General features: G+C 42.1%; 1 protein-coding gene across 2 annotated transcripts in view; it reads right to left on the bottom strand.

The window, feature by feature from the left end:
* The window catches only part of LOC119742611 (mucin-3A-like), a 103,810-nt gene that overhangs the window by 65,436 nt on the left and 22,376 nt on the right, over positions 1–15,998 (bottom strand). Inside the window, exons 15-23 of one of the 2 annotated variants that reach the window (XM_038218731.1) lie at positions 13,745–13,987; positions 12,448–12,690; positions 11,853–12,122; positions 9,814–10,059; positions 7,242–7,484; positions 5,583–5,825; positions 4,170–4,430; positions 1,480–1,728; positions 570–812 (exon numbers count right to left, since the gene is read on the bottom strand). In XM_038218731.1, coding sequence (XP_038074659.1) covers positions 570–812; positions 1,480–1,728; positions 4,170–4,430; positions 5,583–5,825; positions 7,242–7,484; positions 9,814–10,059; positions 11,853–12,122; positions 12,448–12,690; positions 13,745–13,987 — 2,241 coding nt within the window. The remainder of the gene's footprint in view (positions 1–569; positions 813–1,479; positions 1,729–4,169; positions 4,431–5,582; positions 5,826–7,241; positions 7,485–9,813; positions 10,060–11,852; positions 12,123–12,447; positions 12,691–13,744; positions 13,988–15,998) is intronic. The other variant, XM_038218730.1, reaches the window with a different exon arrangement.

Genomic DNA, 15,998 nt, shown 5'->3' with positions numbered 1-15,998 from the left:
AGGCTGCTCATGGACACAAACACAGTAAGTTAACCCTGACCGCCCTGTATCCTTCAAAATCCTCTTTGCCAAAGTGGAGGAATTTGGAGGATTGAGGGTACATGGCAAAAGTGCGTTACTGATTTCGTAGGATGCACTTTGTCAAGGTCTTGGGCCAGACTTTGTGTTGTTTTTGCTCAGCCATGCATAAATATAGGCCTGGATTATGCTTAAAATCCTCCGTAGTGCTCCAGAATGTCGCTGGCCAAGCCTCAACATATTGACAGTCACTGCTGCAGGATTTTGCTGGATTTAGGCAGTGGTCACCCCTTCACGGACCATATTCAAGAAATAATAGAGGAATTTGCAGGATTGAGGCTATCTGTTATTTTTCCATTAGGCGTATTGGAGGATTTTGCAAGATTGAGGCTACATCCTAGCAAAAAAAGGCCCCGGGAGTTAGGGTTGATCTCCTAGCTGAATAACAAAGAAATGACTCTGAGAAAATTAAAATTACTAAATCTATTTAATCATGAGATTTATCCTCGTATTGCAGAAAGAGTTACAAGTATAGACACAAAGAAACTTACCGACAACGGTAACGATGAATGAGCACGTCTCCATGTTGTTACTGGGATCCCAGGCTGTGCACACCACGGTTGTGTCGGCGATAACAAAGGCATCTCCAGACTGCATGGAGCAGTTGACTGTGACGACGCCAGAGTTGTCCACAGCGACAGGATCCATCCAGGTAGGGAACCCATACGGACTGTCAGTCCGGGTAAAGACTGTTTGGTCTACTGGGCAACTGGTAATATTGGGCATTTCGTTGTCTGCATGAAAAACAGAATGAACAAGCATTTGTGATAGTAACGATAGGAAATATATCCGACAGCTGGGGAAACACGACAGCTCTAGCTGGGGAAACACGTACCGCCATTATTTTTTATATCATTTTAAAGCTTGGAATCTTAACTTTATCCCTGGTAAGTATTGGTTTGATTTTCAAAGGAGTTTCGAAATTATTCAAATCAATCATGCAAATTTTTTCTGATGTGAAAACGTTTCATCATATTCATGATGTGACGATCTCGTTACCTTTTACTTTCTAAGTTTCCTTTTTTTTCACTCCACGTGGACCACACCTTAAATAAATTCACAATTGTTCTATGTTTTAAGTTGAATGTGTTTTTAATATAAATGAACTGTTGTTATTTCAACAGCTTGTTGACTCGAATTTGCATCTGATGTACCGCATCATCGATTTTCCTCGAAATCAGTTGAGTTTGTTTTCGACATGCTTTTATTTGAACACGAATAATTTTAAAACTCTTTTAAATATCAAACGAATACTCGCCAGGGATAAAGTTAAGATTCCACGCTTTTTAATGGTATAAAAAATCATGGCAGTACGTGTTTAAGCGCCAACGCTAGAGCCTCGCAAAAGAAAAGTTGCGGGTTTTTTGGGACGCGCTGTATAGGAGATCTGACCTCACTCACCAGAGACAGTCACATTGAAGTTGCAGTAGTCAACGTTGCCTGCAAAGTCCCGGGCAAACAATGACACAAGGTTGTCACCGATCTGATACGGCATGTTGGTTGATAGGACAGCACTCTCAACGCCACTTCCGGTATCGCTAACCGTGATGCCAAAATCAAATGGTGAGGCCGTGTCCAAACCAGGGTCGGTCGCCACGGGAGAAAAACTGGGTGGACAAGCGCTGAACACAGGTGGAGTCATATCATACACTGAAAAAAAACATCAATTAAAAATGACTTTTTGTCCCACTTTTCATCTACAGAAAAATTAATAATAATTATAAGCACCGATATCTGCCTAAAAGGCACTCACGGCAGTTGAGGATGTAAGAGAAAACTTGTTTGTATAGGTGAGGTTTTATGTTTGTCTTAAATGTTGTGATAGATGGAGATGATTTGATAGCCAGAGGGAGTTGGTTCCCCACTCAGGCTGACGCTGCAGCAAAGGATCTGTCACCCCAAAGAGTGGAGGTCCTGGGCTCGTGAAGCATCATGAGCTCACTGGAGCGGAGTCCGGTGTGTGCTGTTGAGTACGGGTGGATGAGGTCGATGAGATTCGAATAGGCCAAGTTTGTATTTGATTCTGTACGATACTGGAAGCCAGTGGAGATCTGCTAATACTGGAGTGACGTGAGAATGTTTACTAGTGAGAGAGATTAGTTTGGCACTGATGTTTTGTAGTCGCTGCAAATGGTTTAGTTGATTTAAGTTAATGCCATACAACAGTGAATTGCTTATGTCAATTTTGGGCGTGGTGAAAGCGTGAACAAGTATTTCAGTTGTGTGTTTGTCAAGATATTTTCGTAAGTGTCCGATGTTACGGATCGACATGCAGACTGATCTAGAGATTGATGTAAGGTGAGGTTCCATGGATAGAGATGGATCAAAGATAATGCCGAGATTTCTGACTTGATTAGATGGTAAGACGGTCGAAATCACAAATGAAACATAAACTTTACACAATTGCTGCTTTGAACCTATGATGATAATTTGGTATTTTCATCTTTGAATTTGAGCCAGTTGTGAGTCATCCAAGAACACACGTCATCTATGCACGCTTCCATCTGCTGGATTGCTGAATCGAGCTTGCGTTGTTGAGGGTCTCCTGACAGATATAATTGGGTAGCCTTCATCATAAAAAGTGCCATATCACAGACTGTTGACTCAAAGGTAGAGAAGCTCATTTGCAGCTATCCAAAAAGTAACTGACAAAATTATTTTTGAAAAGCTTACTTGGTTTAAAGATAGTAATGGGACTAAACTCCCTGTGAAATCATTCCTTCTGGCATGCTGTCATTTTGAAGAAAACGCTAAAAGAAGGTAATTTCCAGAGATGTGTCTAAAGATGCATTTTTGGAATTTTCCGTTAGTAGTTGGCTTGGAATTTGGCAAAGCCGAATAAGTGCGTGCAAGCATATTCATCAGTTCAGTGCGTGACATTGCGTAGCAGCAATCGGCTGAAGAAGAACATGTCCCAGACGCTGATTTCCAGCGCAATTCAAAACATGACTTGGCAACTTTCAATTTGAAACCAAGATCCTAGAATATTGTTTTCTCGGAATATACAGCATTCACTGAGCTAAAACTTTAACAGGTTAGTTGGTAAGCACCTGTCTTTACATTTTGAGCACTTTTTTTTGCTTCAAAAAACATAACTGTACTGGAGGAATACAAACTATGTTCTAAGTTTTCTTTGACAATAACGACTGACTACAAGAGAACTGAGATGAATACCCTCAGAGGAGTTTGGTATTGTTCAACAATTCTACTTCATGTTTTGTGTAACACCCCTCTACCTATGTTTATGGTATGTGCCTCTCGCGAGCAATACTGAAAATCTCCTTGTATGGAGATTGGCGCACGTGTGGCGCATACTGCGTGACGTGGCGCAGAACACAGCTGTGCCGGTGTAGTGTGAATTTAGGAATTTATGAAAAACGGACTCATTGGTAGTAGTGCACATGCCTAAGTGAAGATTGTAAACGTTCAACCATTAACCCTAAAGGGGCCGGGTTATTTTGACCATCTATCAGCAAAGGGGGGGGGCGGATTTTGCCCCCCCCCCTAAGATCTCGGCCATCGAGTGACGAAAAATTTTGAAACTCAGCACATGCATAGAGCAACTCTTCCTAAACATGCCCAAGAAATTTCATGACTATAGGTCAAAGGGTTTTGGAATTATGGCTAATTAATTATTCATATGTATGAATGGCAATTCTGCTCGGTGTACACGACGAATATGCAAAAATTCAGTTTTCACGGCGCGTAGCGCCGGAAAATTTTTCGCTACGTGCCAACCCGTGGTCCGATTTTTATGTTTTTGGTATCAAAAGATGCGCAAAGCTCGAGGCTAAAAAGTCATAACTGCTTGGGTCACGAACAAAAATTGTTTAGAAGCTATCGCGGAAAATGTTGAGGGGGGGGGCGGATTCCGCCCCCCCCCCCCCCGGCCCCTTTAGGGTTAAGCGGATAAAATGGAACAAATTTCATAGGATTCCAAATTGACATGAAACCGGAAAAAAGTCTTTAAAACCATTTTGTGTCCCATCAACCGTTTAAAACCACCCACGTGACGGGCTCTCAATCAATAAGAATGGCTAAACATTCTTAGGTATTCATGAATCGTAATTTTCAAAAGCTTCCAAACTCACCATTAATAGTCACCAAGAAAACACACTCAAATGTGTTGCCGGACTGATCTTCAGCTACTATGGTAACGGTGGTGTTGCCTTCTGGGAAGAACGAGTTGTTAGCTAGTGGAGTGACCGTTACCGTGGGAGCGATTCCAGAGTTATCCTCAAAGACGGGGTCAGTCCACGTCACTGTTACGTTGTCCGAGTTTGCGTCCTGTATAAATTCCACGATGTCCGCAGGACATTCTGATGCTGATTGAATTGCTGGATGTTCATCATCTGAAGAAAAAAAATATTGAGACTTAAAGGGGCACTTTTGTCCGGCATTCACCCTTTTGGGCACTAAAATGTATTTGCAATGAAAGGTCCCCAGTAGAATATGAACATGCAAACAACTATGCTTTAAAAAGTTGCAGTTTTCATGTAATTACTACACCAAAGAGTTCTTGGGTACAGAGTTTTGGTCCTCAAATACGTGCCATTGGAGAGGCACTGGTTTTAAATCCAGTCACACATTTTTTCGGTAATGACATTTTTTCGATAGCAGATGACATTATCGTGTGAATCAAGGGCATCAATCGCTTCTCAAAAGTGAGGGGTTTACCTTGATCAGAACTAATGCGAGCACATAGCGCGAAGCCCTAACATCGTGGGGTCCAGGGCCCACTTTAAAAGGGCCCTGGAAAATGTTGGATTCTAGATGCTCCATGGTGCGATCTGAGGCAATTTCTGACCACCATAACCAATGTTTTTTTTTTACAAAAGATCATCATTTAAACATCATGTTTTGAGTTTAGAGTAATTGAATTAGCTATTCTGAGCTATAGAATGAAATATAGGCTACACTTTTTATTCATGGACGAAAAAAGTGGGGGTACAAACGATATGATATCCCCCCCCCCCACTTTAAAAAGTGCGGGGGCAGGGGGGGGGGCATGTCCCCTCCTCCACCTTATTACACCCTCATCAGCGATACAGCCCTGACTATTACTCAGGTCAAACCAATAAGCCATTTTCGAGTTAAACTTGAATAAAATCTGGAACGCTGACTTAATCCAATGCTTTGCACGTTTTAAGTTTGCATTCTCCCAACCAAAGAGACTCTTACAACATCACGTTATTCGGGGCAAGCCTTATGCTAGCAACCCCCAGCTCCGGCATGGTCTGGTGTCTTTGTGCTATTCTCACCCATTGTAATGGTGCTGAGCGTCTCTTACGTAACTATGCAAGAGCTTGCCCCGAATCATGTGATTAGCAACAGTGTCTTGGTCAGGAGAGTTCAAAGTTAAAATGTGCCAAGCATTCTGAGCAAATCAGTGTACCAGATTCTTTTCAAATGTAAAGCCCAAAGGGTATAGGTTACTGGCAAATGGCTCATTCATTCCATCTAAAGTATTTCTGTGAAGTCTTGTTGAGTTCAATCATGCTCACCAATCACAAGGATGGTCAGCCTGCACGCAGTGGGGTTATTAGCGGCATCGATTGCTACATATGTGACTTCAGTCGGGCCGATGAGGAATTGGGTCCCCGACCGGCCCAGACCAGCGATGGTGACAGAGCCCGAGTTATCCTGGGCCGTGGGCTCAGTGAACACTGGTATCCCATAGGCCTCTCCAGGCTCAGTGGTGACATTGAAATCGTCTGAACAGTTGTAAATAACTGGCGGCTCCAAGTCTGAATGGGAGGAGAAATTGGGAGAAAAGGATTTAGACAGAGAAAAAACAAGCTCCAAATGATCTCGGACGCTGCGGCCTAACTGTAGACCTGTTGTAGCCTGTAAGTCTTGTACATGATGTAAAAGTCTGTTTTTATAATGCACTACTGCTCACGTGGTCGTGACTGTCAATTGAAATAAAGGATTCGTATTTGTTGAATGTCAGTTGGTGCACGGAGCGTTTTATAGCTGTATGCTAGGTGCATGGGGAACACCAACTTTGTGTGCAGATTATTGTGTACAGTACAGTGTCAGTCCCAATGCTAAGTGTTTTTAGTAAAAATATCTGGTTTTGGACTCTAGTGACCCAATTTTCCACAACTGCAATCAATTAATAGCTGGTCAGTGGCGACCTATGCAACTGTCACAATTCAGGGCCATGAACCAGAGGCACGTGTTGTTGTGAGGGCCAAAGGGACAAGGTGATTGATGGTCAAAAAAGGCATTTTGTGAAGTTTGTTACTAACCAACCAACCAACCAACAGAGAGACATGACTCCTTGTAGAGCTGCTAAGCTGCAGCTAAAAACAAGCCAAGCTTGATAGAGGTACATTTCAAGGCCATGAACCTGAGGCTAGTGTTGTTGAGAGGGCCTAAGGGACAAGGTGATTGATGGCCAAAAAAAAGGCATTTCGTGAAGTTTGTTACTGACCAACCAACCAACCAACAGAGAGACATGACTACTTGTAGAGCTATTCAGCTGCAGCTAACAACCAGCCAAGCTTGATAGAGGTACATATGACTATGGACTCTGCACACAAGTACCCCTCACTGGTTACGAAGGGAGAGCTGAAGGAGACGACTTTGTACGACATCCGAACGCATTGCCGACAACTTAAGCTCACACAAAAACGCTACGGCTTTTTCTACACATTCAGAATACAATTATTTGTGCGTACTTCACGCCAAACATGCAAACGCACACACGTTTGTTTATGGTGTAAATTACGGATTTTCTCTTTTTCTTCTTCCCTTTTCCTTTGTTTATACTCTTTAACTTTTTTTGCAACAGCTCTCATTGGTTTTGTACATGTTTTCTAATCAAGGTCGTTCTCAATTTGGTTCCTGTCCTCAATTAATCGATGATGGTGCATGTGTGTGTCCTCGGTTTACACCATAAACACGCACAGTGTGTCCTGTCCAAGAGCTCTGGAAAGTTGTGAAAAAGCATCCCCAACTGTTCACGCAAGGCATGTATTATGGTCAAACAAAGACATTTCAACATTTTTCAGTCCTTTTATCAAAAAAACACAAAAGAGATTAATTTCACATGGTGTTTCCACAAACTGACCTTGCTGTTATCTCTACCATGCAAACTTTCCCATTCTTATCTAATCATTTTCTAAAAAGTTCAATCGCATCTGCTGTACACTCACCGACGATAGTGATTGTAAACTGGCATGTATCGTTGTTACCAGCGGCATCAATAGCTGTTAGAGTCACGACTGTATCTCCCAGGTCAAAGTTACTGCCGTTAACGTAATCCGACATGACCGTGACCGTCGCCGGAACATTGTCGGTCACTGTAGGCGGGACCCAGGTGACGGGGCCGTAAAACTTGTTGAATGCTGTTGGCTCTGTCAAGGTAGCTGGGCAGGTGATGACCGGTGGTACATTGTCTACGGGCAAAACACAAAAATGACACTGTTGCACAAAATTATCTGGGGGAAATGTCATCTAGCAGCAATCCATCATTCAGGGTGAGTCAAAAAAAGCGAAACTCAAATGTCGGACTATTGTTTTAGGGAAGTTCTGCATCTAAATCTCGGATATGAAAGCCCAATTCATAAGCTTTCTTTTAGTGCAAGAGTCATTCAAATCACACATGTTTTTCAAGTTACGGAATTTTAAACAGAACCACCGTTTTAAAGTTCTGTCCACGGATCACAGAAAAGGTGTGCGTTCTTTCAGCAAAACCAAAACAATGCACACACATCTATGTGATTTGTATTCATTTTGCTGAAAGAACACTTACATTCTTGTGATCTGTGGACAGAACTTTAAGACGGTGGTTGTGTTTAAAATTCCGTAAATTGAAAAGTACAGGAGTGATTTGAATGATTCTTGTACAAAGAGAAAAGCTTATGAATTGGCCTTTCATATCCTAGATTTTGAAAGTCCTACATTCAGAACTTCACTAAAAAAAATTGTCCTGACATTTGGGTCTTGTGTTTTTTGACTTACCCTGTACATTGGAAATACTAAAATCCACAACTATGCATAAAACACCACCGATAAAGATTTTTTGAACCACTGTTAACGTGGCTGAAGGGGAGTGTTTGCTTAAAGCTATAGTCCATCATTTGCAGCCATCCGAAAAGTAACTGGCGTAATTATTGTTGAAAAACAAACTTGTTTGAAAGATAGTAAGGGAACTAAACTCCCTGTGAAATTATTCTATCTGGGAAGCTGTCATTTTGAAGTAATCAACGAAAGAAGGCATTTCCAACGGTGATTCTTAAGAAGCACCGTAGGAAAATTTTAATTAGTAGTTCGTTTTGTTATTCAGCGCAGCGCACACAAGTATTGGAACGACGCACACGCGCGCGCGGTTGTTATAATTCGTCGGATCAGTGCGCGATGTCGCGTATAACTGCAATTCAAAACAATTCAAAACATGATTCAGTAACTTTTGATTTGAAATTGAGATCTTAGAATGCTGTTTTTCTCGGAATGTACAGCTGAAGCTTAGCTGAAACTTCATCAGGTTAGTTGCACAGTATCCTTCATTAGATTTTGAACTCTTTTGTTGCTTCAAATGAACAAAATGCACAAATTACAAACGATGGACTGTAGCTTTAAAGGCAGAGTAGACCATTTGTCATTGTGCATTTTTTTTTTTTTTTTTGAAGCAACAAATGTGCTCAAAATCTAAGACAGGTGTTAAACAACTAACCTGATGAAGCATTAGCTTTGTGAATGCTGTGTACTTTGAGAAAACACAATATTCTGGATTTCAATTTCCATTCCAAAGTATGTCGCTGAGTCACAACACGATCTCAAAATCAACATCCCGGACATGATTCTCATTCAGCCGATTCTTGCTACGTGATTGAACACACTGAACCGACGATTCTCGATAATAATAGCAATCGCGCGCACGTGCGCGTCGTGCCAAAGCGCTTGCACCCATTCACGCATTCCCCCATACAAAATGTCCCAAAATGTGTCACTTTGATACATCTTTGGGAATGACATTCTTTTAATGTTTTCTTCAAAAGGACAGTATGCCAGAAGGAATAATTTCCAGGGGTGTGAGTGATCACTGATAAAAATAGCTGAAAACAGCTGAAAAAAGTGCAAAAAAGCTGAACTTTGGAAATCTCCTATACTTTTGTACACAGCAAGTGAGGGAAAAAGATGAAAAAAAGCTGAAATCCAAAACAAAAAAAAGCTGAAATCAGCTTTAAAGCTGAGATTTCACACCCCTGCATTTCACAGGGAGTTTAGTGCCGTAACTATATTTAAACTAAGTAAGCTTTTTAACAACAATTTGGAGGGATACTTTTTTTGTGGATGCAAATGGTCAACTCTACCTTTAAGTTCTGAGCTAAGGAAAATGACAAAGATTCTTATCACTTCAAAACCCAAACAAAATGGATTCAAGAAACATAACACATGCCCCCCCCCCCAACAAAAATACCCTTTTTTTTTCTTCTTTTAAGTAAAAATGCAAAAAAGGCAGCCATTGCGTACACCGCCCACAAAAGTCAACAACAGCGATACATTTGCATCCCTCGCTTTGCTTTTCATATTAAATTTGGGGCGGAAAATTGTTGGGCCCACTATTTCGGGAACTAACATTTTTTGGCCCCCCCCCCCCCCTCCAAAAAAAAAGGATCCGGCCTTGCATACTGGTCTAATTTACAAGATCAATAATTTGCCAAAAACTGGAGAAGATTAAGTTAAGTAAAGAACCATTTATCTAAAGATGAAAGCTTGGCCCACCTATCACAAGAATGGTGAAGTCGCAGTAGCCAGTGTTGCCTGCAGAGTCTGTTGCGTTGTAGAAAATGGTAGTCTCTACACCAATCGGTACGGCTGTCCCGTTCTCCTGGGAGGGGAATGCTTCGGGGACCTCGCCCGAGTTGTCGGTCACAGTGGGTGGAAGCCAGGTGACGGTGGCTTCCAATTGGTTGTCCGGAACCACGACCATCTGGTCCTCGGGACACGTCAGAACCGGATCTTCTTCATCTTTGGGGGTAAATTGAATAAAAGTTTAACTTTTGGTGCGCACAATTTAAACCGTCAATGACAAATAAAATGGAAGCACCAAGAAAAACAAAATAAATACCTTTAAAATTTTGCCAGTTCTGTTTTAACGTCGGATTTTGAGGAAAAACAAGCTCGATCAGAAATATCTCGGAAGCTGTGGGCCGACGAATTCGTGTTCATGCATGAGTTACGTGATTGTGCCATGTAATTTCTGGCAGGAGTAGTGTTTTGCCTTAAGTGTAAAAAATAAATTGTTTTTGACTCCAGTGACCCCATGATGACCTTTGACCCCAGTATTTGGTCATGTGACATGTTTGGGCTGGCTACTGATACATTTGACAAAGTTTGGTTGGAATCGGTCAAAATAATGTAGGAGCAATAGACAATGTCAACATTTGTTATTAACTAACGGACTAACAGAGAGACATGATGATTTGTTGAGCTGCTTTCCCACATCTAAAAATGCTACATGTCACTCCAAGTTGATTACATAGGCCTAAAGATCAATGCAGTAAGTGATTTACAATTGAACTCAATTTAGTAAAACATTTGTTTTCGCACTTCTGTTACACACTCAACCAAAAAAGAAAGTCCCCCCCTTCCAATCCTTTTTTTTGTTTAACTCAAAAACTGCTGAGCACCTCGCACTTAAATAACGACTACTTTTTACAGACATTCCTTAGCAATCCAGCCATACCAGTGGCATATCCGCGGGGGGGGGGGGGGGGGGGGGGGGGGGGGGGGGGGGGGGGGGGGGGGGGGGGGGGGGGGGGGGGGGGGGGGGGGGGGGGCACTTTGCCCCCCCCCCAGCAGATTTTTTACAATGTTTTTGTTTTCAGCAATTATTTCAACATAGAGGGAGTTCCTTGTCCTATGATTTCAATAAATGGTAAGAGAGTTCTGACATCAATTCCAAAAAAAGAAAACCCACTCAAAAAACATTCCAATGCAATGCGCTGTGAAAATGAATAATGGTCAGTTTTGAAGAGCGCCCCCATTTGGAAGGTGCGTACCATACTCTTTATTCGAACCAAAACAGTGATAACGTGTACGAATTTAGGACATCTTTGACAAATGATATCTAAAACAGTTGCACTTTTGTATATGTGCAAGTTGTGGTTCGCACTCACGTTGCATGTATACATGGGGGAGTCAGGTTGGCGTAGCGGTACTTTCCTCGCCTCCACCGCTGTGACCCGGGTTCGAATCCCGTCTGGGCCAATATGTGGATTGGGTTTTCAGTCTCTACCTGATTCTGTGGGTTTTCCCCAGAATATTCTTCTGGGTTTTTCTTCCCACCTCTAAAACTGTAATTTCTTCTCATTGTCTCCTCTCTATAGGTTTCTTCAGGCTTGCGAGCTACAGTGCCTAGGGGACTTTTGAGGAATCCTTGGTTTCATTACCAGAAAGACATAAAAATTTTTAAAAAATTAAAAAATAAAAAGTGCAACTTTTTTTTTCAGTTCCACAAGATGTGCCCAGTAGTTTTTGAGTTAGTCAAAAAAGTATTAAGGGGGGGGGGGGACTTCAGTCTATTATTTTTTTCTGGAATAACATAATAATGTTTAGCATTTTACTCATACTTGAACAAAGCAGCAAAGAGTAAAAAAACCACTAATCAGTGAGATTCCCAAAGCCAGTGGAAACTTTGACAAGCAAACTTCGGATCCAACAAGAAAATCTGATCTGCACAAGACTCTTGGAAGGATAATTATTTGAAGGATTATTTGTTTGATGACGGATAACTCATTTGAGTTATTTACGCCACTCACCAATCACAGTGATGAACATATCGCATGTGTTATTATTCATGGCATTGTCACTGATGATGTACTGCAGTAAATGTTGACCAGTAGCCAAGTTGAGGGTAACACTGTCGCCGACCATGTATGTAGAACCAGCAACGTCGATGGTGATGACATATGATCCCGAGTTGTCAGAAGCAGAGGCTGCATCAGGTAGTGCAACTATGACATCATCTGCATTGAGATCCGTGGAATTCGTTTGATTCTCCGGGCAGATAATCATCGGAGGCTCAAGATCTGAAAAATCAAAACCAAATCTATCATCTCATTTTCCGTTGTTATGTGTAATTAAATGTGCGTTTGCGGTAAAACAGTTTGGGACTGTCAACATAACAACATGCACATTGTCCAATACAAATTACATGAGTGTGTTAAAACAAAGGAATGCATTGTAATTATCATTGTAGCTCAAGAAAATTCAGATTCAAGAGTGCTTCGTGTTACAGATAATGAATTTTTTTTTAAATTTTGCATTAAAGGTGTTTGTTGCCATAATTTGCAATAACAACGGAGTTCCTCGGGTTTTTTTTCTCCGGAATTCTGAAAACTAGTATCAACGTACCTAGAACATTAACAGTGAAGGAACACGAGCCAAGGTTGAAACTGGAGTCGGTGGCATTGACAGTGACTGTGGTTAATCCAAATGGAAACTGATCTCCTGAGTTGTGGCTCAGCGTTGGTGTGATGGATTCACCAGAGTTATCAGTCACGTTGGGAGCATGCCACATCACGGTGGCATAGTTCTGTCCCAGGTCTGTATCGACTTCAATGTCCATAGGGCAGTCTACCACAGGGTCCTCATCATCTGATTGCATGAAAGACAAAACAATTTAAATGAATTGCTCAAACTCACACTGTGATGCGATAAGAGGATTCAGGCGACACCATCACGGGACTTGGTTGCCGCCCTCCACTCTTCCCTATACAACATTAGGGTCTTCAGCTTCCCCCTGTCACTGAGACCAACGTCCCGTCGCAGCGTGTCAATGTACGCCACTTGCCTCTGCCCCCTCCTGGCAGTCCATTGAGTCGGCTGCAAGCACGGGTGGCAGACACTATGGCCTGCCGGGCCATCCTTCTCTCCCTGATCTTGTCTGAGATATCTCACACTTCTTGACACTCAGTGTGAAGAAAGACAGTTGTCAGTTTAATAAGTGTCATTGTAACTCTTGCTTAGTGTGACCATACCAAATTACAAGAAAGTTGATGCTGAAGTTTCAGAGGATCGGAGATTAAGACCCTAGTTTTATAATGAGGAGTCTTGAAAGACATCGGACGAGGGCAGAGGAAAGAAACAGTAGCGTAATCGGGGGGATGCAGATTGGAAGATTGCAGCAGGATGGAGATTTCAAAAGCAAAATCAGGACTGCAATAGAACAAATTGAAAGTGGGACTAGTGAAAGTGGTAAACAGGATGACAAGTCTATTTTGCAACTCAACATTTTCTGTTAACTGCCCTTTTTCACAAGTTTCCTTTCACACGAGCGCCCTTTTTTCACGAGTGCCTTGTTAACGTCCCGCAAATGTGGTACCGTGTGTGAAGAGCGCCATCTATTGTCCGAAAGTTTCTGATATGAACAGCACCTCCACTGGAAGGTGTCAAGCCCCGCCCCCAACTTTCTTAATTTACAGAGGCAGGGTGTTTGGTGAAGAAAACCTGAGTATCTTTCGGCACAGCTATGCCCTTTTCTCACCACTGCAACGTGCAAACTAAACTATGGTTACGTGCCTGTATGGAAATGCCTTGTAAAATAAACCACATTATCGATTGTAGTATTTGGTTTGAAAATTATACTCAAAGTGACTTGAAGCATTTGTGGATTGGAAAAAAGAGGAAAAAGATTTAGCGACTTTTTTACCTTCAACTGTTACCACAAAGGTACAATAGGCACTGTTGCCGCTTTCATCCGTAGCATTAAACCGCACTGTAGTATCACCAATGGGTAAGAATGAACCAGATACTGGATCATCTACAGGTGTAATGGGCAGCATGGAGTTATCCATGACAGTGGCTAGCTCCCAGGTTACATTGGCTGTGGCTAAGCCATCATCAGTAGGAACTGTCTTTGCCGCTGGACATGTGATCCTTGGATCTTCATCATCTGGATTCAAATGGGATACAAGATCGGGAATGGTATAAATGAGAATTCGTTTGTCATGGGTACCTTGGGAATAGTTCGTTCTCGTAGGTCAATACCTCCTCCAAAAGCTCCCATGAACTGAGAGTTATAACTTCACCAGGGATGTTGGTCATGTTCTATCATGTCTTTTCACACGATTACATTGTAAGATTCTGCAAGCATTAGAAGAGTTTTCAAGCACTGTAACTTATTATTATTTAGTTCTTTATAATATTTGTTGAAATTTTTTTGGGTGTTGAGGAAAAAAGGGCTTAAACCAGTTCGCACCGGAGGCCGTGTATACACGCAAAAGGTTTGCAGCATTTGGAACGGATCATAGATAATCATGCAGGGAGCGAGGCCGGAAATATCTGTCAGCGACCCGCTCGCAGCGAGCGAGGCCAGAAATATGAGTGTGCTGCCTTGTTCCAATCTTGCTGAAATAATACCACCGGCAGCGGAACCGGGGGGGGGGGGGGGGGGGGGGGGGGCAGAGGGGGGGGGCAGGGGGGGCAGAGGGGGCAGTTGCCCCCCCACTTTTGAAAAGGTAGCTATTTTGCCCCCCCCCCCACTTTTTACCAGGAGCGATTTTTAAAAAACGAGGTTAATTAAAATGATACAAGAGGTAAAAAAAGATTTTTGAACACGTGTCTCATTTATAGGGCCGTATTAATAGTATTATGTACTACAATGTATCTTTTGCTCAGAAAATATTGGTTAAAGTGGTCAGAAATTGCCGCAGATCGCACCACAGAGTATCTAGAATCCAAATTTTTTTCGGGGCCCTTAAGCGGGCCACGAACCCCACGCCTCAAGGGCTTCGCGCTTCACGCCCGCGTCAGTTCTGATCAAGGTATGTTCCCCCACTTTCGAAAAGCGATTGACATTTGACAATTGAAATTTGACAATAGGCCTTATACCTAAGTGAGTATGGCGACACAAAATTAGAAAAATGATTCGAAAAATAGGGATATACTGCAATTTTTCGGAATATAAGCCGCGCGGTGTATAAGCCGCAGCACGCAAAAATCTGCAAATTAAGATCTGAAGTCGGCGTATATAAGCCGCACCCACCGCAGTGGTTTCAATTTTGTAAGGCCTCCAAAAATTCTATTCAAAAAGCTCTGGACCAGTTCCAGTTACACTACAGAAGCTATAAAAAGGGCCACAAAATTTATATCAAATCATTTTCAATCGATACTCTTACAAACAAATATGGAAATTGATGATGAGAAATAAACACCGGGAACTGCTGCCGGCTGCCCTGTCCCGGTCCCCGGCCTTAAAAGTTAGTGCATGTGCAGCCTGTGCCGCGCCGGTGAATGCCAACATTTTCCCGCAGTACGTGAGAGAGTATACAACCCACCGTGTGTTGTCTGACTGGGGCGCTACAAATCTTGCTTTTGTGGCAACAGATGCTGACTTGTTTTGTCTTAAAGGTAGAGTCCATCATTTGCAGCCATCCGAAAAGTAACTGGCGTAATTATTGTTGGAAAACTAACTTGGTTGAAAGATAGTAAGGGGCTAAACTCCCTGTGAAATTATTCTTTCTGGGAAGCTGTCATTTTGAAGTAATCAACAAAAGAAGGCATTTCCAACGGTGATTCTTAAGAAGCACCGTAGGAAAATTTAAATTAGTAGTTCGTTTTGTTATTCAGTGCAGCGCGCACAAGTATTCGAACGACGCACACGCGCGCGCGGTTGTTATAATTCGTCGGATCAGTGCGCGACGTCGCGTATAGTTGCAATTCAAAACAATTCAAAACATGATTCAGCAACTTTTGATTTGAAATTGAGATCTTAGAATGCTGTTTTTCTCGGAATGTACAGCTGAAGCTTAGTTGAAACTTCATCAGGTTAGTTGCTCAGTATCCTTCATTAGATTTTGAACTCTTTTGTTGCTTCAAACGAACAAAATGCACAAATTACAAATGATGGACTCTACCTTTAAGAATAAACAGGTCCGTTTTTACCTCAAAACTTTTCAAATTTG

Source organism: Patiria miniata, unplaced genomic scaffold (genome assembly GCF_015706575.1).
Source record: "Patiria miniata isolate m_02_andy unplaced genomic scaffold, ASM1570657v1 HiC_scaffold_6, whole genome shotgun sequence".
Lineage (NCBI taxonomy): Eukaryota > Metazoa > Echinodermata > Asteroidea > Valvatida > Asterinidae > Patiria > Patiria miniata.
Note: the sequence above shows the minus strand (reverse complement) of the source record. Positions and strands in the feature narration are given on the sequence as shown.